At 42.1% G+C, this 21,665-nt stretch overlaps 1 protein-coding gene across 1 annotated transcript; it reads left to right on the top strand.

Moving 5' to 3' along the window:
- The first annotated feature begins 9,117 nt into the window (after window positions 1-9,117).
- On the top strand, window positions 9,118-21,423 carry irs2a (insulin receptor substrate 2a). Its single transcript, XM_036557852.1, has 2 exons — window positions 9,118-12,544; window positions 20,559-21,423. The coding sequence occupies exons 1-2, from the start codon at window positions 9,361-9,363 to the stop codon at window positions 20,561-20,563; spliced, it is 3,189 nt and encodes a 1,062-aa protein (XP_036413745.1). The 5' UTR covers window positions 9,118-9,360; the 3' UTR covers window positions 20,564-21,423.
- The last annotated feature ends 242 nt before the right edge of the window (window positions 21,424-21,665 follow it).

Raw genomic sequence — 21,665 nt, 5'->3', positions numbered from 1 at the left:
ACCATCAAACAACTCGGCGCTCTTGAACTTCACCAACTAGCAGACCTTCTTACCCAGCTTTTCTATTTCAGTCCTTGGCCCCATTTTGTGCTTAAATATCCTGACACGCTTGCCCCTTTGTCAGTGGAGCTGCGTTGCATACTATCTTTATCAGAGTCTGCGCTGTATGTAAAATATGTAACCCACTTGTTTATTGAATTATGTTGTGTAGAATTCAGTGGTTTGGATGTTTCAGCCGAATATGAAGTTAAGAACCCCCCACCCCAACTAATTTGGGGAGAAAACATTTTTAGATAAATAGATAGAACTGGCAAGACACATAATTGCACATAAACTTACATATATTAGGCAGAAATAAAGGTAGAAATAAAAATATACATAAATTAGGCAGAAATAAAAAATAAACATAAGTTAAAATATGAGACAGTAGGAATAAACATATATCTATTTGCATATTTACATAGCATATAAGACAGATTTGTTGTATTTACATGAGAGCAGGTTTTGTACTAAGTGGTATGAGGTAGTTACAACACAATGAGTATAAACATACCTAGGAATAGCAGCAGTATTTACAGTCTAAAGTGCACAGTGATAGTGTCATTACAGTAGAGGTTATGATATATTGCACAGTGTGTATTAACAAGAGAGGTGATATAGTGATGTGGTTCAGTACAGTTCAGACAGCAGGAGATCAGCACCATCTCTGCAGTAAGGGGACTCGTTATAGAGCCTTATAGCAGTGGGTAAGAAAGATCTCACACAGCGCTCTTTAACACAGCGCAGCTGTAACAGTCGGCCACTGAATGTGCTTCTCTGTTTATCCAGTGTAGCATGCAGGGAGTGTGAGGTGTTGTCCAAGATGGCTAACAGCTTGTTGAGCATCCTCTGTTCTGCCACAACCTCCAAAGAGTCCAGCTTGACTCCAACAACAGAGCCAACCTTCCTAACAAGTTGTTTAATTTGTTAATACGTTTGTTTAATTTTGCATTATCTTCAAGAATCATGTAGCTAATAAGCAATGGAAGCTAATACACACCCACTAACATCATATGAATTGCATGGATAAATCAGCACAGTTAAAACTGAGCATGAGTATTATGAAGGTCATGGTCAGCAGGGCTGTCTAAAGTGAGACCCGCAGGCCAAAGCTGACCCATCAGGACGTCAGAAGCTATCTGAAGCATCCTGTGTTGCCTTGCTTGGTTTGCCTTCCTTTGTCAGTTTTTTCTTCTTGTTTACCTTCCCTCATGTCTATGGCCATGTGCTTTTGTTTTTGTTTTGGTTTTCCTGCTCCTCCCTTGCTCCGCCCCTTGGTATTGCCCCACCCTTGTGTCTGATCATTTACCCTGCCCGGCAATTGTTCCCAGGTATTCCTCATTTGTTTCTTCCAGTTTTTATACTTCTTGTGTTTGTCCTGTTCCTTGCTGTTGTTCTGTGTTCGCAGATTCTGATTTTGCATCTCTAGTATTTTATAATCTGTTCTCTTCTGTTTCATTGTACCTTGTTTAGTAGTCATTTTTGGTTACTCTGTTTATTTTCTTGTTTTTTTTTGTTTGTTTGTGGTTTCTCTTCATGCCTTTAATATGGAAAACAATAAAACTCCTAGCTTGCACTTGCTGCCCCAGCCCTCACCCAGTGAACAAACATGTTTCCACACTACACTTTTAAAACAGACACTTCAAACAGAAGAAAATGGATCTATATAGAACCAAGAACACTCAAAGAACCTTCTGAATAATAAAATGTTTCTTTGCATCATGAAAGCGTTCTTCAGATCGATGGTTGTTTATGGTTCTATATAGAACCTTTTTTGAAAGGGTTCTATATAGCACCAAAAAGAGTTCTTCTATTGTTAAAATCTTGACATAGCAGAGCCCCTTTTGGGTGCTATATAGAACCCTTTTCAAAAAGATTCTATATAAAACCATATACAACACATTCTCCATCAATCTGAAGAACCATTTAATGATGAAGAGACACCTTTAATCATGCAAACGGGTTTTTTGAATGTTCATGGTTCTATATAGAACCATTTTCTTCACTAAAGAACCTTTGAAGAAATGTGTATATAACTTCTTATGACTTTTCTGAAAGTCAGAAGTGACAGAAGTGATATGAAAAACAAACATGCTAGTGACAGCAGTAGGAAGGAGCTGTCTCAGCTGCATTGTTTTTGGAGAGTGGGGGGCTGGGGCATTGGGCAGGTTTAATAATACCATTAAGGAAAACAGTCCACAGGGAACATCCCTCCATCTGCTCTTAATGGACTTGCAAGATATCAGAAACAGCCTTGTTGATTTCTAAGCTAAGCTAGGCTAAGAGAACCTCCATGCAGACCACTCTTTTGTGATTATTTTTTTAGCTTGGGGTGCTTTAAAGGATTTGAGAGCATGTCTTTGACCCTACTCCAGCTACTCAGAGCTGAAGTCTGTGAGACGTCTAGGAGATTTATTATCAGTATACATTCATATATGTATATGTTCAATATACACAGGAATGTAAAGCTTTCCGCTATATTCCTTGATTAACATGTCGGAAAACAGGAAAACAAATAAGGCCTTTGGCTACATACACTGAATGCACTCAGGAAGGTTGTCTAATGCATTCTGCATCATGTGTAGTATTCTGTGCAGTATGAGAGTGAAAGCACTGTGGGATATTAAGTTTAGTTATTACAGTTTTTTGCTATACATACTGTTTAAATGTATTTATGTAATTAGAGAATTTATCACTTAGTTACATAATTACATTTAGATTGGATTTACATTCTGTATACTGACTACTGTAACTATAACAAAGCGATAACACTATAAACTTGCATCATGCTTTTGTTGGCACCACTGCTAACTGTGAGTTCTGAGGATTAATATGTCTCCTGTTATGATAACAGGTAAAGAACCTGCTGCATCAGGATTTAAAGAATGTTCTTGTGGTGCTCAATGTTCTCTCGTCAAGGTCTCTCCAACTGTTCTTTTATGTCAAAAGCATTCTTCAAGCTTTGCTTTTTAGAGTGATACTGCACAGTCCTTCAATCCTTTGGGAGACCTAGATTTTCAAAATGTTCTAATTAAATGAGCATGTTTGCTTTGCTGGTTTAATTAACATAAAATATTATATAGAAAGATAGAAAGCTGTTTAGATATTTATTTGTGAAAACTGCAAAACTGATAAATTGAGATAAAGTGAACCTTTCAGGCATTTAAACCACCTTTGGGCCAAAAGAGTAAGTGTCAAATCATCCTCCTCTTCATACCAAGGAAGAATTTACGTAAGGAAGATCTTTGAGGAGCCTAGTACTGAGGAAAAATATACCCAAAGCATTAATGAACAGCTGTGTACATAACTGAATAGTAACAATGAAATATTTAAAATGGCAAAATGCCAATAGTCAATAGTAGTGGTAGTGGTATTATAGTAGTGGTGTTATAGTATTATAGTACAGTTTATAATAGTATTATATTGCAGTAGTATTGCAGTATGGTCTATATTAGTAGTATTATAGTAGTAGTATTACAGTATTGTCTAGTCTATAGTAGTTCCTTTACAGTATAGTGCGTAGTATTGTAGTGGTATAGTGTTATAGTATATAAAATAGTACAAGTATTATGACATTGTATACAATATATATATTGTATTGTACAGTATCACAGTATAGTCTATAGTTATAGTGTTATAGTCATACTAATACAGTGTAGTCTGTAGTAGTAGTATTATAATAGCAGTGTTACTGTATAGTCTATAGTAGTGGTGTTATAGTAATGGTATTACAGTATAGTCTGTAGTAGTAGTGTTTTAGTCATAGTATTACAGTATTGTCTATAGTAGTAGTGTTAGAGTAATAATATTGCAGTATAGTCTATAGTAATAGCGTTATGGTGATAGTACTACAGTATAGTACTAGTGATATAGTAGCAGCATTTACTATATAGACTATATATTCTATTTACTATATAGTCTGTTTATTATAGGAATGACATTCTAATCTTTGGTTGAATTCACAAAAAGGAAAAGAACTGTGCTTCAAAATCTGTTAATTTCAAATTTAAATTTCATAGAAAGTCATATGAAGATAACAATATTAAAATCAGGCAAGCCTTATTTTTATTTTTCTACAATGCTTTTCGCTGCCTAGAGTGGATCATCAAACCCTTTGACAACAACAGTTGTGTCTGCATATATCATTAGCCCAGTGTGTCATTTTGTGCACTGTCCAAAGGTTTGGAATGAGTGTTTTAAAACTATATTTAAAATATACAATCAGAGTATTTTTTATACACGCATAGCATAATGCTGGTATTTTACTAGCAGTTTCAATTGCTGCATAGGAAGCTATAAAAATTAAGAAATTGTAGAATGATAACCAGAGCTGTAGAACATTGATAATGAATTTATACTCAGAATACCTCATATTTGAAAAGAAATAATAATATGTTGTTCATAATTTAGTTTAATTCATATTTAATTTTTTTTTTTGTTCCCAAGATAAATTAAAGTATAGAACAAAACAACCAAAAATAACTTCCGGTTTCTAGTTTGTAACATAAAAAACAAACTAAGATTATTAACATGACAGATGATTCCACACTTGTGCACGGTGGTGTAGGTGGGTAGGTCATAGCTGAGGTTTCACCAGTGACTTCCAGTTCTTTCTGGCTGTCACCGTTTCCATCCTCTTCGTTTGTAAAGTGTGGGCTCTTTTTAGAGTCAGTACTGGTGCTATTTGTGTGCTGTTGTGTAAAGGATGGGTCAGCGAGTGCCCCAAGAGGTCCTACAGTTCAGTCTAACAGCTGGCACTTTAGGCCTCACCAATCCAAAGCAAACATAAACTGATTCCACTTGTTTGAGGCATTATATTAAAAGAATAATAAAAATAATAATAATAATAAAAAAATCCTCTAATAAAGAGATGTTCCTATGGGTCCAAGGATGCTAGGCTATTTTTTAATTTTTTCGGTCAGACTATGAAACATCAGTGTCTATTTTGGATTGTCTTATACATAGTACATTTACACCAGGCCTAAAGGTCAGAACCAGATTTTTATTTTTTGGGCTGCCCCAAGTTGGGACGTTTGATTATGGCCCACCAGAAAGTTAACCTAACCCTACCCCCTTATCCTGTGGGAACCAATATATACCATAACTCTTTATATTAATATTTTCCTTTTAAAACTGTATTCATGAAGTAAAGCAACAAAACGGTGTGTAATATGATTACACAATTAAAAACTTCATTTGAAATGTACCTGTATTTTTACATTGTTTTGTCTTTTTGGAGCACCACAAACATTGCACATTGATCACTGAAGGAAAAAAAGTTTTGGCACCTCTGTTCTACAGTTTTTCTTTGAAAGTTTACATCTTTGCCAAGTCCATCCACTTTATTTGAAAAATAAATACCTGCTTTGTGCTTCCACTCATTGGCCACTTTATTAGAAACAACTATTTCCTTTTTGTCTATTTGCTTTTTTCACAGACAGCTTCTTGACAGCTACACATCCTTTCAGACTCAGTGTTGAGTTGTCTTCTCACAGTGGAAGGATGGACAGAAACACCTGTGGATTTTTTCAGGTCTGAAACAAGAGTGGAGCTTGATTTTCTCCTCTCTCTTAAAGATGAAAGCTTTAAGTACTCTTTCTCTGATGATGACAATTTTGGTGGTCTACCAGGCCTTGAACAGTTAGGAGTCCCATTTTCACTTCATCTTTCAATCAATTTTGTACTCCATTTTACATTTATTTTCCTTTGAAATTCCCCTTCCTTATGCATGTGTCTTATGGATGATCTTACATATAATTTCCTCCTGAAAAATAAATAACTTGTACTTAATGGCTGTTTTGACAAATCAAGCGTGGCCAATCCCCTTTGGACAGCACTGTTTAGGAAAACAGTACTGTAAAAAAGTGGCTAAGCAATTGCACATGGAGTGTGCTGGCCTACATTGGCTTAGCATCCAGAGTGTGGCCTACCGTGCCGTGCCTGAGTAGCTGTATTGTTCCTAAGCCGTCACCATAGGCTATTTGCTTTTTTCTCCATTGTATAAGATTAGTGACGCTAACACATGTTGTTGTTTGGGCTAAGCCCCCTTTGATTTAACACACGGGGGGCAAAAACAGATAAAACAGGCAGATGTCCAAATAACATGTACGATCAAAAACAACATCAGCAACAACAGCCAAGATACCCCAATACTATCTTATTTAATCTGTGTACGTGTGTGTGAGAGAGAGGTGGGTATTAATACCACAATAGACAGCTGCTCATTTCAGAGAAGGGGGTCTGTGGCCCCCAAATCTCGCCTAGCCAGATCAGTGCTTTTGTTTACACTAATCTTCTTTAGGGGACCAAATCCGGCAGTGGGCTACAGCGGGATGCTCTCGGGTCTGGATTTATTAGTGAATCTTTGGAGCAATACAATGGTTTCTGCTCCAGTACAGTGACATCTAAACATCATCAGATTATCTCCAGATCAGTTAACAGCAAACAGACGGTGGACGTCCATCACACACAAACAGGCACTGTAAATGAGGGATGACTAAGGTGAATACCATGGCTCCTTAATATGGAAAATCAACAAACAACTTTTGGCAACAAAGCCATCTGCATGTCAAAAACAAGTTTGTTGTTCGCCAGCATGCCGTGAGTTTACCAGACTCCATTAATCACTTGTCAACAACACTGGACCTTTAAATAAGCATATTTCAAATGAGGCAAAAATATAGTGGTAGCTTGACAGTGCTAATTAATATTCCACCTGCTTAATACTTCTATTAATATATGATGCCCCCCCACCACTGTTATGCCACTTCAGTTCAGACACTAAGCATAACCAAAGCATCTGTAACTCATTTAATCTGGGATAATATTAAAACTATATTGGGTTACAACAACACTGTCCATCTTTTAAACATTTAATAATTCACAGACACAAAGCTTAGGCACCTTACAACTGGTTTGTTTTGCAGTAATGATAATAGACTGCACTGTCATGCCAGGCAAAGGTTGTTTTCAACCTCCAGGTCAAGGAGTCCATTGGGTCCTAATGTGATGGCTAGAAATGACCAGTTGGGGGAGCTATTTTTGAGTCCTCTTGTTGTGGAGAGATGAAATACTATTACTGAAAAAACAGGCTACATTACCGCATTGCTGAAATAACCAAGGGCAGGGATGGATTACCAGTGCCCAGGGGCCTCTGACTGCCCTGGGGGGCCTTAGACCACAAGCTCTAAGTGGCCCAAATACCTGCGATAATCCACTGCACATGTAAACATTTGAATAAATAGCCTTGGAATATGCAAGAAAATGCTGAATAAATGAAATAAATAATCATAAATGTTATCCGGCCCCTCTTTTTTATTTTTATAGTGTTGTTGAATAATAGATGTCTGTTTTTGCCATTCAAATGGGATGTTTTAGATGGTGGTGTTTGCGTTTACCCTTCCATGACTGAGTTTGGCTTGAAAAATTGGCAGAAATGATTTTTCAAGTCTTATATAAAAAGCACAGATTGTTATGATGTAGACTTCACACATTATTATATTAACTTTTAATATTATATATATATATATATATATATATATATATATATATATATATATATATATATATTTACTTATTTATTAACCATTGCTAAAAGTGCATATAAACGTGAAATGTTGTTTAATCTCATTTTTCAGGTATTTTTTGTTTGTTTACTCCTTACTGGAGTGTGTGGGGGCTCTGGTGCCCACGGGCCTCACAAGAATCTCAAATGGCTCCCTACTCCCTATGTAGTGCACTACACAGGTCACAAAATATGGATTTAACAATCATATAGTGATCTATACTGTAATGCAGTACTTGAATGTAGACGCCATTGTTCCACGATGTATGCAGTGCATAGTATATAGGAAGTATCTGAAACTGAGGCCATTATCAGGTTCTGACCAAACAAAAACAACGAAATCGTCATTTCCAAAACGACTTGTCTTACAGAGCACTGGAGGTTTGTCATTGCCACGTTTAAATACGTGTTAGACTGCGTGGAGCTCAAAGCCGTATAAAGGCCATTTCCTGCCCTGAGAGAAGAAAATACGCGAATTTATCTTAATGACTTTTACTGCACTTGTTATCAATGGTACAGTGCTGACACGCAAATACACAGGCGGAAACGCTGCAGGCAGGGCCAGTGTCCCCACCCGTATTCCGACAAGCCCCCACCGATAGGTGGACTGCGTTTGTGTTTGAGCTTCTAGCCAATCCCCGCACAGAAGGCGAGCCGCTTCTGGCCAATAGGAGGCGGGATAACAGCCGATCCTCGCGCAGGAGGCGGGGCCTTCGTGGAATACAGGTGGGAAAAAAAACTCCACAGCGCTACAGGGACACCCGAGCGCGTAGACACAGAACGTCATTCGCGTTACGTAAACACGCAACGCGCGCGCGCGCAACTGTTGTTTACAAGTTGAGACGGTCTCTGACTGAGCTGAAAAACCGGACAGAAAGACGAGTGTACTGTTTTAACACGTTAATATTTCGTTACGATACCTGAATCCCCCTTTTTAAGTGAGCGACGTGTCTAACGGTCCACTCTGAGCTTGTTTTTTTACCCTGTCTAAATGGAAACATGTCCTACTTTGTCGAGATATTGGCTAAAACGGTTAAAAACACTTCCGGTCATTAACGTTAGCTCACCAGCACTTGATTCAGGTATCTACTGAGGACAAACTGGGTTAGTTTCTTAGTCTTAATGACGTTTAAGTGTGTGAGTAAAATGTCCCACCGTGTCGAAAAAAAACGATAGGCTGTCTTTTCGAGAACAGCCCGTGCCCGTAACGGTATCGACATTTTATAAATGGACATTAGGTAGTCTGACGGAGAAATGCATCACTGCCTTAGACTGCGTATGTACAGTAAAATGTGTCATCCTCGCGCTGTGTTTGGGATTAGGGGAGGGGAGAGGACGGGTTGTGTTCGGGGGAGGGGGGATTTGCCGAGTGCCTCGCTCGCCTACTCGTCCATCCAAACGTAAATCTTCACGCTCGACCAATGAATCCAATGAGCAGCTCCGTTGGCTCAGATTGGCAGGCACGCCCCCCCCTCCCACCCCGCCTGGACGGTCGCACCGCCTTATATGACTGTGTATTTTCTCCACTGGCCAAAGCTGGGATGTGAGTGCAACGTCACATGTTGTTTTTCCTCTTTAGTTCAGTCATTCTGAAAGAGGAGCTATTTTGCTGTGAACTTTTCACGGAGAGAGCGCGGAGCTGCTTCTGCACGACTAAGTGAGCGCAACTCGCACTCATTACTTGGATTTTCTTGTCCAGCGCGGGGAAATCCACTTCCACAAAGTCGGTCAGAATATTGTTTTTTCAAGTCCGAGGGATGGCGAGCCCGCCGCAAACGGGAGGGTCGTCGTTACCAAATGTCAACATGAACTCGAGCCACGTTAAGAAAAGTGGATACCTCAAGAAACAGAAGCACGGGCACCGGAGGTTTTTCGTGCTGAAGGAGCAGAGCGATGGGTTGACAGCCCGGCTGGAGTACTACGAGAGCGAGAAGAAATGGAGAAATAAAGCAGCTGCCAAAAGAGTCATTCCTCTCGACTCGTGTTTGAGCATAAACAAGCGCGCCGACGCCAAACACAGACACCTGATAGCTCTTTACACCAAGGACGAATATTTCGCCGTTGCTGCTGAAAACGAGCAGGAGCAGGAGAGCTGGTACAGAGTCCTAACCGATGTGATGAGTGAGGGGAAAGTGTACGACAGCGCCGTCTCCAATTCTGCATCCTCTCTGGTGGGCTTCGACGAGGGCAATTACGGTATGATTACGCCGGTGAATGCCGCCTACAAAGAGGTATGGCAAGTGAATGTGAAATCTAAGGGACTTGGGCAGACCAGAAATATCACTGGAGTTTACAGGCTGTGTTTGTCAAGCCGGTCAATTAGCTTTGTGAAACTTAACTCTGAGGTTGCCTCTGTCAGTCTGCAGCTAATGAACATCAGGCGATGTGGCCATTCTGATAGCTTTTTCTTCATTGAGGTGGGCAGGTCTGCCTCCACAGGACCCGGGGAGCTTTGGATGCAGGCTGATGACTCTGTGGTGGCGCAAAACATACACGAGACGATTTTGGAGGCTATGAAAGCCATGAAAGAGTTGTCAGAGTTCAGACCGCGCAGCAAAAGCCAGTCATCAGGCTCAAACCCCATATCTGTACCCACCCGGCGGAACTTAAACAATCTGCCCCCCAGTCAGACAGGGTTAGTAAGGAGGTCAAGGACAGACAGTGTGGCGGCCACATCCCCTGTCACCAAGTTTACTTCCTGTCGGATACGCACAGCCAGTGAGGGCGAAGGCACCATGGCGCGTCCGGTATCCATGTCAATATCGGAGAATGGAAGCCCCTGCATTGCTGGCCGGACCCACATGTGCAGGTCCAACACGGTTTCTGTCGGCTGCCGAACATCTGAACCATCACTCTTGCATCACAGTAGATCCATGTCCATGTCTATGCCTGTGTCTCATTCACCTCCGTCTGCTGTAAGCCCACTCAGTCTCTCTTCTACGAGCATGAACGGCTCCGCAGTACACAAACCTTCCAGCTGCAGTGGCTCTGTCTCAGGGTCGCCTAGTGACACAGGCTTCCTGTCATGTGATGATTATGGATCCAGCCCAGGAGATGCGAGGTACAATCCATCAAACCGTAGCAATACTCCCTCATCCTTCTCTGGCACGCCCCCTTCCCGTGAAGGCAGTGATCTCTGTGGTTATATGATGATGGACAATCCATCTAGCCACTCCTTGAATAAGAACCAGGCTTCCAGCAGAGAAAGGCTGGACTTGGAGAAATCATATAGGAAGAGGACATACTCCCTCACAACACCACGACAACCCAGAGCACCCTCTCAGCAGTCATCAGCTTCACTTGACGAATACATGTTGATGAGGGCGGTGTACACAAATGGCCATTCTGGCCCTTCTGCCTCTCCAAAGGTTTCATACCCAGAGGATTATGGAGACATTGAAATTGGCTCCAGCCGGAGCTCCAGCAGTAACCTAGGTGATGATGGCTACATGCCCATGACACCAGGTGTGGCACCACAAGGCAGCAAAAATGACCACTACATGCCCATGAGCCCCATGAGTGTCTCAGCTCCCAAACAGATCGTCAACCCCAGGTCCCACCCTCAGGCCCTGGGCTGCCGGGGCACGACAAACTCCCCCAGTGGTAGTTCCATGGAGGACAGTGGCTACATGAAGATGTGGTCTGGCTCCAAGTCCTCACTGGAGAGCTCAGATGGCAGAGTGGCAAATGGGGAGTATATGAATATGTCACCTGTTGATCCATATGTCTCGCCCACGCCACCTGATTATTTCCTTGGTGGGTGTGAGCCAGCCCAGCGGCCTTCTCCTTCCTTAAGCTGCCGGTCTAACAAACATCAAGGTCCTAAAAGAGAAGAGGACCAATATGTTTTAATGAGCCCACAGAGCCATAGGCCAACTGAGGAGTCCAACTACTACACCATGTCTGCCGCAAATGCTGGGCCTTCATTGACCAGCCCCTCCACCCTTCCCGCATTTAGGCACAGCCGCACTGACGCACTGACACATAGAGCACGAGTCAACAGACCCAACAGATTATCTCTGGATACTCTGAGGATGCTCCCAAGCATGAACGAGCATCCCCTCCCTTGTGAACCCAAAAGCCCAGGGGAGTATATCAACATAGACTTTGGTGACGCCACCCAGTACTCCTTGCCCTCGGAATCGGTGGAGAGCCAGGGTTCACCTCCCAGCCTCAACAGCGTAAGACGGCGGTCCCCCCTCTCTGACTACATGAACCTTGACCTCAACTCACACTCCCCTAAATCAGGAGAAATCCTCGCTAGTCCCTTACATGAGATGCCTGAGCTCACCAACTGCCCATGCCCATCTGAGGAGGGGGCATACTTCCCTGATGAGCAGAGAAGCTCTCCTTGTCCGCCTGGCACAGGTGAAGATGATTATGCTGAGATGAAGTTTGACGATGCGCGCATCTCCCCCTCCTTCATCTCGGAGAATAGAGAAAGTGATGCAGCTAGCCCCGCAAGCAGGGTAAAGAGGCTCACTCTAGGTGACAAAGGCATGCCAAGTATTGGGGCGTTCCTGTTGCCCAGCACCTCAGTGGACCCTGACGGAGGGGCAAAGGTGATCCGAGCCGACCCTCACGGTCGGAGGCGGCACAGCTCGGAGACCTTCTCATCCACCACCACTGTTACGCCTGTGTTTCCCTCCTTCGCCCACAATTCCAAGCGGCACAGTTCTGCCTCCGTTGAGAATGTCTTGGTTCGGAGCAGCGAAGGTTCTGATGAGGAATACGGCAGCCCCATGTGCAGAGAGACCTCGGCCGGGTACCAGAACGGTCTGAACTATATCGCCTTAAACCTCATGGAGAACAGAGAGCTGGGGAACTGTGAAAATATGATGGGCTTCAAGACTGTCAGTTGCTGCAAAGGAGGAATTAATGGATTACATACCAGCCCATATGTTTCCCTGGGATTCAAGGAGACAGTGACCACTGTAAAAGGTGAGTTCTGCTGACGTGTGTTTTGTTATGGTTCAAACTGCTGGCAGTTAAGAGGTGATGCAGCAAGTTGGGTAACGGTCCAGCTGCAAGCAGTGGAGGATGTCACGACAAAGGAGATATCAAAGTCTCCTTTTTTAAAAGTTGGATTGAGTTTAGCTGTAAAATATTTATTTTTTCAGTTCTGTACTTTCAGCTCATTAGGAAATATCATGTTTTTAAAGCAGAAGTGGCAAAGATGTTTATCATACTTACTTGTTACTAGTTTATTATACTAGTTACTAGTATATTATACATTTTCTTATGTGTATGCACATAAATAATAAAAATGATTAATTAATTAATTAATTTATTTATTTATTTAGGCCAGTTTGGTTTTTTGAGAGTACGTAGAGTAATGCAGAACATTTCCAGATGAGGAAAAAGTAGATCCAGTCAAAAATATCGCCGTATGGAAATTTTCTGAGAACCTGACGAATAAATTCACAGTACATATGAAAGCAATTAATCCGACAGCACCGCTGGGAATGGATTCGGTAGCATTATGTAATTCATTACGCACAGAGCACAACGTTGGTTTCTGACGTTTTTCTCCGTTTGTGCGAGTCGAAAAGTTTGTTATTGACGATGAGGGCATGTTTTTCATTCAGAGGAATTCCTAGGAACCTGAAACGTGACAAACGTGACGAGCTCAGGAGCTGCGCAGTGGTAAACAACCCGAGTGCGTAGGAAGTATGACACTGCAGGATACAGTGAATTGTGAACGCTTTGCACTCGCTGAATCTGATGAAGCTGAACAAATCGCACTGTTTTTGCACATAAGTGTATTTATTCCTGCGTTTTATTACTGCGTGCACAGACATTATGACTGTTATTGAATTATTGAAAAGCGCTATTCTTAGACGAAGGGTGCAGGGAAAGTGAGGCTGTTTGGAGGCTCGAGGTCACGTGAACAGCGCTGTTTTCGTTTTGTGAGGCGGTTAGATTGTCCGACTGCTCCAGTAGCTGTGCCTTTACTTAATCATGCGGAGCCAAACAGCATGATAATTATGCAGTATTTGGTTTGATTTCCTGGAGAAGCCATATCCATACTGCCAGTGTGTGGCTGTATAAACTTGATCAATGCAGGAATGGCCTGATTTTGGAAATTACTGCTGTCAGGATCAAGCTGAATTCATCTACATCTCAGTTTTGGAATGCAGTAAAGCCTGATTCTGACCGTAGTCAGTTTCAGAATTATCCCTGCATTTGTCAAGTTTGCACATAGAGCAGAATCCCTGCATTTATCATATTGCTGTATGAGCAAAGTTGATAAATGCAGGGATAATAACTGCTGTCTACATTAAGCTGAATTCAGCTACATTTTTTTAGAATTAAGTAAAGCCGGTGGACTGTGTCCACAAATCTCCCTCTGCAATCTCCAGTAGGAAAACCATGTGTGATCATTTGCCTACCTTGAATGATCTGTGGGTGTATGCAATGCAATGCTTTTTCCTTGCATGCTTTAACAGTATGCTGGGTTGAATAATGTAAGTGCCTGGGGGTGCACGCTGTTTTTGCATGTGTCTCAACACACAGCACAGCGTGCCATGCACTGCAGCACGTACTTCAAATCGTTTCCATCCTCCCTCGTGTCGGTATTATAACATGTCCATTGCTGGAACTTGTGGTCCAAAATTAGCCCTATTGCAGCTAAAAAGGCGTCCGTGGCTGGTAGGCTTAACACCACGAAAGGGTGGGCGAGCTTGTGTACACCGAATGAGTTTTAACTCTTACTTTACTGGGGTCAGGCCAGAGAGAGAAAAATGGTTGGGGAGAGAAAGGAGTGGAGGGGGTAATGTTTGCACCTCATCTTTTAAATGGAAACATGCAGCCCTGTCCACGGGTAGTCCTGGAGAACAAGGGAGGGACCATGTGAGAGTCGTGTGTGGCCATTGGAGGGGAAAAAACAAGCCAGCGGTTTGTTTATGGGTCGTCGTCAGGTACTGATGAAGTTTCACGCTTGGAATGCCTGACTGGGTAAAGGTTGCTGGGAGAAGCGAATACTCACTTGTTTTTATTTGCATCTTCCTCAGGGATAAGTCCACCCTTTCTCTTTCTGTCTGACTTGCTTTCTCTTTTCTCTTTCCTTGGCAGACCTCTTGTTCTCTTGCACACACTCAGACAATGTGCTGGCAAATACTGAGTTTGTTGATTTCTGAATCAAAGAATGTTAAGCACATTTGTCAAGCCCTGTAACATCACTTTGAATTGCGTTCAACTTTCCATGCTGGGATATTAACCCAAGTTGAAAGCAACAAAATGAGAAGGATTTTTAAGAAAAAGAATAGCAAACTAAACTTTATCCTTTGCCGTTGGCCACAAAGGTCCCAGTTGGGTAACAAGCTGATGGTGGCCTGCGGCTTTGTCAGGATCAAAGCACCCACTCTCTTTGACTTCTCAGTCTTTGCTGATGTTTTTAGGGGTTTTTAGATAAGGGGCTGATAAGTGGTGTATCAGCCGGCTCTATGGCATGGAAAAAGTTTTGAAGGGCAAGTTCTTGACACAAACACACAAACCTCAGCAGGCTTAGGCATTTATCGTCTGCCTGTCAGTATATGACTGCTGGATTAAGGAATTCCAAGAGCTGTTTTTGGTGCTACACAAGCCCTGAATCACTGCTAGCAGAGGGGAAAAAATAAACTTTGGAAAATTCACAGAATGGATACTTACATCAGGAGTGTACAGAGAACTCTTCTTGGAACATTCTGTGAGATCATACAGTGTATTATTAGAACCATAAAGTGATATTTTAACTGCTTGTACGTTATTAACAGCTTATACAGTCAAAGAAAAAAGTTTGCTGTGCTGTTTGTGCCAAGGTTAGCTTTTTGAACTCCTTCCACGCCTCCTTCAGCTCAAACACTATTAAGGTCATTTGAAAATAAATGGCCCCTTGATATAGCCTTGTATCATATGCATGTTATTTACCTCTGACTGTGCTTGCAGTGGAAGGCGTGCAATGAAAGGCTGAACCTTGTTTACAACCAAGAAGTGAAACCAGTGGGGAGAGAGAGAGAGAGAGAGAGAGTGAGAGAGACAGAGTGTGTCTTGATATCAGGTTTTTCAGACTTGGCTTAAAAGCCTAGTGGAGTCAATAGGAGGCTGTTTGGTCTCTCTCTCTCTCTTGCTCTATGTTTTGCTCTCTCCTTCTCTTTTTCAGGGATCTTAGGCCTCCTTGAGTTGGCCTGTGTGAGTGTATGGCAGATGGCCGGGGCAGGGAGGGGTATGTGTGAGTGCACCTGCCGCTGCACTCACTGCGGGCCCGTTATCAGGCACGGCAGCAGCACAGACAATACACTAATGACAGCACGCCATCTGCTCCGGCCCCAGGACAGGGGCTAGTGTTCGTCCCTTAGAGAGAGAGAGAGAGAGAGAGAGAGAGAGCATGAGAGAGCGTAAGAGAGACAGAGAGGTAGAGAAGGAGGCAAACTGAAGAAGGCCTGATAATATAACAAGTGAAAGTGAGAAATGAGTATTAGTTTATTTTTAATCAGAAAAAAGTAATTGTAGTAATAAGAATTTGTTCAGCCATGTTGGAGAAAATCGTACTGAAGTCAGTGAATTCTTTCAGGTTTACTTAACTATTTAACACTGCTGTTTGTAATCCAAAAATAAGAAAATTCTTTAGTCATTCTCTTTTTTTTCAGGTTGGGTCCCAGTATTTGTCATGTTTCGTGAGAATAACCCTTATGTACACACTGATTTCAGCAAGACAAAGTCAAATGCAAATGTACCTGGCTAGTAACATGATACTGATTCTGGGAAATACAGTCTAGAGGGTGTATGCATTTGTGATGGACAGAAAGAAGAAAGGTTCGAGTGATTGCAGTGCAGTCTTTTAAACTGTGCTAGAGACTTTGAACTGCCTATGGATATATGGAGGAGACATAAGCACACGCAAACATACAGCCAGTTAGTATGTTTGGATAGAGGTGATCAGGTTTCATGGCACTCGCTCACTCCTGGCCTAAGAGCAGTACTGTCTCATCGTCTGCTGCACATTCTCTTTCATTCTGTCTCTTTCAAAAACATACTCCTCCCCAGTGCTCTAAACCCATTTTGACCTGTTGTTTACCTGCTGATTCTCTCTTTCACTTTCCTTCACGTTTCCCATCCACACTTATTCTGTCCTCCTTTGCTCTCCCTAGCGCACTTCCCTCTTTCGCTCCCTCCCTCACATTGTTGTTGTCTTAGCTCCATTCATTTCCATTAGCACTGTTTGGCTGAGGGACTGACTGACAGTGGGGAATGGTGGGAGGGAGGGCTAGCTTAACTGTGGCTGCTAGTGGCTAGCGCATGTGTCAGAGTTTCCAGTCATGCTGGGCATATTGATGCCCTGCATTTGAGATGGATTTTTTTTTTTTTTGGACAGACATTTCTGTTTTGTCAGTGGTCCCTATAAACCTACACCATTAAAAATGGTTTCTTCAAGGATTCTTTGATGAAGGCAGTGGTTATAAAGAACCATGACAACTTGAAGAACCATTTCTTCTCTATGATGGAGAACTTGCTCTATCTTCAAACAAAATTCCACTTATGTTATAGTCATATAACCTTTTTTTAAATATAGACAATAGTACAATTATATTTGACTTGTAAAGAACTCCTTTTGCTTAGAGAGATCAAAGCATAACACATAACCCAGCCGAAGAACCCAGTAACCCAGTGTTTACCATCAACTGTGTTGTGATATCCCCAGAAATACTCACCTGAAAGAGTCTTTGGGCATTCAGACTCTCCTCCCCACAGAGCCCCATGGGCTAAACTAGGCCGGGATGTTCCCGCCTGAGATAACCACGGCAACACCGTCAACGTTACCCACATTTAGCTCGGGTAGGAGAAGGAGATTACACTTGAGGGAGGGAGGGGGATTAGACATTGTTCAGCAGCTTGCTTCGAGGCGGATGAGGGGCATTTACACACACATACACGCTCAAGCTCCTGCAGGTCCAAAACAAACCTGTCCTCAAATGGACCTCATAGCTAATACAGCAAGGAAGGTAAATATTCACTTCCTTAACCAAAGGTTTCTCTAGCTTTGGGACCTGCTGCTACCATACAAAACAGATGAGGACTTGATCCTCTTGTTTCTCTTCATTCTAGAACCTTCATTAAGCCCACTGCACAGTGTGATTCCTGGAGGACCCAGATGGCCTCTTACTCCACAGCTGGGGGTTCTGTGACATCTTTATCCATCATGGCTTATATTAGCAGAGATGCTACTTCATGCTGTGCGTGTGCTAGTCCATCATAGCGTGACTTCCTTCTCCTCCAACACTCTAGTCCACCACTTACTGTAGCCCAGACCCTCCAGCATTTCTTGTTAGCATGAGACTAACACGAAATGTCATGCACTACAGTAACAAAAAAGGAGGCAGAGTCAACTCGTAAAGCTATTCTAGCACAGCAGAGTATGTTGTCTGGACAGAGGTTCTGGTGTTGAGTTTGTAAAAGTGGCGCTTGGTGGCTTTGATGCCTTTCGGGATAGCTTGTGCATAATTTGCGGGATGTGGTTGTTGTAATAAAAATAAGTCTCAATTTTGGTTCAATTTCAGTAAGGCCCTGGAAAGTGCACTCACTGGTCAGTGTCACTTCTAAAGGTGTTTTTAAATGAGTGGGTGCTCATGCTTATTCAATTCCAGGCATCATAATAAATATGGGATTTGGGATTCCTGGAATGCCAAGTATATAATTATTCCTACACTGACAAATCAACACAGACTGGGGGCAATAAATACAGGGTATTGTGGAGGAAACCTCTTGTTAAGGTGCAGTACGTGGGCTTGGAGTGTATCATGATCAGTGTTGGAACCCTGTACATACCCAGACTAATTATAGATATAGAGAGGTGAATAGTTGATGAAAACAAACATGTGGCTGTGTAGGTTGAGTGGGGGAAGGGGAATGGAAGCTTAGGGATGGCCAAGCAATTACACAGTAATTGCTATACAGTTTGCTGTTACGAGTACATAAGTGACTTTGAACAGTTTTGTGCAAGTCCCTTGTTTCTCTTCTCATCATAGCCCCCTCCCCAAGTTTTCTCTCTCCCATCAATGCACCATTAACTCCTTTTGCCCTTGAACTAAGTCTGTGGATATCCATCCTCTGAAACAAGAGCAAGCCTGAGAAATAGGGTTATGGGCTTGGGTTAACTAAATATCGCCATATCTTTCTTGGCCCTGTTTTCTTCCATTTTGAGCCATCAGCAGTTTTTGCGAAGGAGAATGCTTGTCCCATGGGGCTTGAACCAGCTTTATGTGCCCCTTTAAGGCCGACGAGACACTTCAGAGTGAACAGCGTTACAATACCTTGCTCTCTCCCAGGACCATGGATTAATGTCTAGGCTGCTGTGTGAGGACACATAAACCAAAATGGCCCCCAAACATGCTGCGTCAGCCACTCCCGCAGACCTGTTACGATGGGTACAGTCGCTGACTGGAAACAGAAAATAGGAAAAGGCTGCGTAACAAAAAAAATAGGAAGACATGACGCTGTTCAAAAGAGACATAAAGAGGACGTAAATAAATAAAAGTAGAAATAAAATGAGACATTCAGAGAGCAAAGCTGATGTTTACTTGCGTAAGTAAGGACGATGGATTTTCCCCTCTTGTGCACTGCCTGCGAGGTCTGGATGTGTCCACGGCCCTGCAGCTTGTAACTCCTTTAGTCTGTTTTCCCCTGTAAAGTTACGGGGTTTGCCTGATGGTCTGTGCAGTCATTTTACTCCTCATTTGTCAGATTATGTAATTACTGCCCTGCGGGACCACCACTCAAGCCCGTGACCCCCTCCAGCCGGAGCTAAAGATTTCCTCCATTCCTTTAGTTGGTGACTGTAATTCCAGCAGGATTATAATGGAATTATATTGGGATTAGTCCATCTGTGGTAGACAGGAGCTGGTCAAGGCTGTTGCAAGCTCCTCTCACTTGCTCCCCCAACCCCCCCTCCATTTTATCTGGGTTTAAACATGACTGTGCATGAAGGGTTAATCCCTGCCATACACTGCCTGTTCCTACGAGAAGCTAACAGTAGGCAAAGGTTATGTTGATATGGTATTGAATGTGAGTGCTAACTGAAATGGCTTTCAGGGATTAAGCCTTCAGGTTGTGATTTAGTAATGTTTGAGTAAAAGAGAAAGAGAGAGAAACAGCGTGAGGCCTGCAGTGGGTAAGGAGGGGGGTCAAATGAGATGGGAAAACTGAGCTTCTAGAGACTTTCCCTCTTGCTGAGGCCCAGATGCAAATCAAGCAGCACAAACAAGAACAAAAGGCCAAGAGGTCTGGCCCTTAATGTACGACGGAAAGATACTCCAGTATAAACCTATGGTACCTGAGAGTCGAACTTGGATTGCAGCAATAGTGGGTTCTACTTAAGCTGCATTGTCCATTTAGACTTATTTGTAATGTTACCTATAAGCCATGGCACTATGACCCAACATTCCCCAAATACTAGCACTTTTATCTTGCTAGCTGGTTTTATACTGTTTCAGAAAAAGAACAGACAGGTCAAATAAACTAGTATAAATAGAGAAGAACATTCTAGAACATTTCTAACACTCATATCAGATATGGTACACCAACCTAATGTTTGGGTTTGTTGGTGTTTTGTTGGAGAATGTTGAGTTGGTGGGCGTACCGTAAGGTTTAAGGTAGGGAAGCCCCGTATGGAAATAGTGGCCCGTTGCTGATATCCGATATTTTTCATGCACCTATCTGCCAGTGCCGGTGCTTATGGTGATACATAAACATTTATAAAATATAGGGACTACATCTACCTGGATTAATGTAACAGTTATTTCTATAGGGTTACAATTTTAAATACAGATATGAATACAGATATCGTAGCACAGCATCTAATGTTCTGCTCTTCTGGAGTAATCTGCCAATACAAATATGATCCTGATATTATTCTGCATCCCTAGTTTAAGGAAGGAATGCATCTTCTAACCATCTTGTCTTGTCTTTCTCTTGCTCTCAGATTGATCTTCTCCGATGGATCTTCTTCGAACTTCCTCAAACTGTATCCTGGGACTGCAGGAAGGGGTAACGGAAACCCGTGACTAGAGACAGCCGCCGCTGCCGTGGCTGAACTATGCTGCTGTAAATGAACTTTAACCTACGACCCCTCACCCTTTGCCTGAGTTCCCGAGCGCTAAAGTCGTGATCCAATTCCAGGCTGGCCACTTTAAACATGGACACCTCCGTATACAGGGACTTCACGGCCCGCTCGGTCCTTCAGGAACTGCAAATTGCTGCTTTGTAGGTGACGACAGTCACAAAGTTGTCTCATGTTTGTTGTATACTTTTTTGTTGTTGTTTATAACACCTTTATTATATTTGGTTGACTCTGGAGTATTGATTGGAGTACAGCCACCTTCCTCCTTCACCCCCAAAAATCCAAGCCCAGAATCTGTAATATTTACTTACTATAGAGAGAAACCTCTACAAAGGTACATATTTAATGTTTTATTTATTTATACCTAGTACAAATAGTTACGGTGAGAATTTACGACATTTAACAACAATGACCCAAGAAACTGCTACCTCCTACCTCAGGAAAATACAGTTTATTACGATGTACGAAATTCACACGTAATGCAGATATCTTTTCCTTTCTTTTGTTTTTTTTAAATTTCAGTGTTCTTACATGACCAATCCAAAGCCTTACTATCTCAACCGATATAGGATTTACTTAAAACTGTACTTATTTGGACCTAGATAATAAGAAATATATAAAATATGAAACTCTCGTATCTAGTTTATATTTTTTATAGAAGCTTAATTTATTTCGACTAATGAGTTCCTATATAAAAGAGGCCACTTAAGATGATAATTTGAAAAAATATGCAAAATGTACCACTCACATATATGTGGTTGTTGCACATAACAATAAATGCCTACCCTCACGATGAATAACAAAGGAATAAATATTATTTTTATGACCAATTATATAGAGTTCTATTCAGTATAATGTATTATAATGTTAAGATTAGCTTGGTATAACTATAGATAGGTGCCCGAATTCACTGCTAACGTTTCCCTTTTGACCACCGCACCATAGCTGCTCCTGTATACCTCCACTTTC

The sequence above is a fragment of the Colossoma macropomum genome, unplaced genomic scaffold (genome assembly GCF_904425465.1).
Source record: "Colossoma macropomum unplaced genomic scaffold, Colossoma_macropomum, whole genome shotgun sequence".
In the NCBI taxonomy this organism is placed as follows: domain Eukaryota; kingdom Metazoa; phylum Chordata; class Actinopteri; order Characiformes; family Serrasalmidae; genus Colossoma; species Colossoma macropomum.
This window is presented reverse-complemented; position numbering and strand designations above follow the sequence as displayed.

Bases quoted from the DNA above. Each gene is read 5' to 3' on its own strand.
- irs2a (XM_036557852.1), top strand. From the start codon at position 9,361: ATGGCGAGCCCGCCGCAAACGGGAGGGTCGTCGTTACCAAATGTCAAC.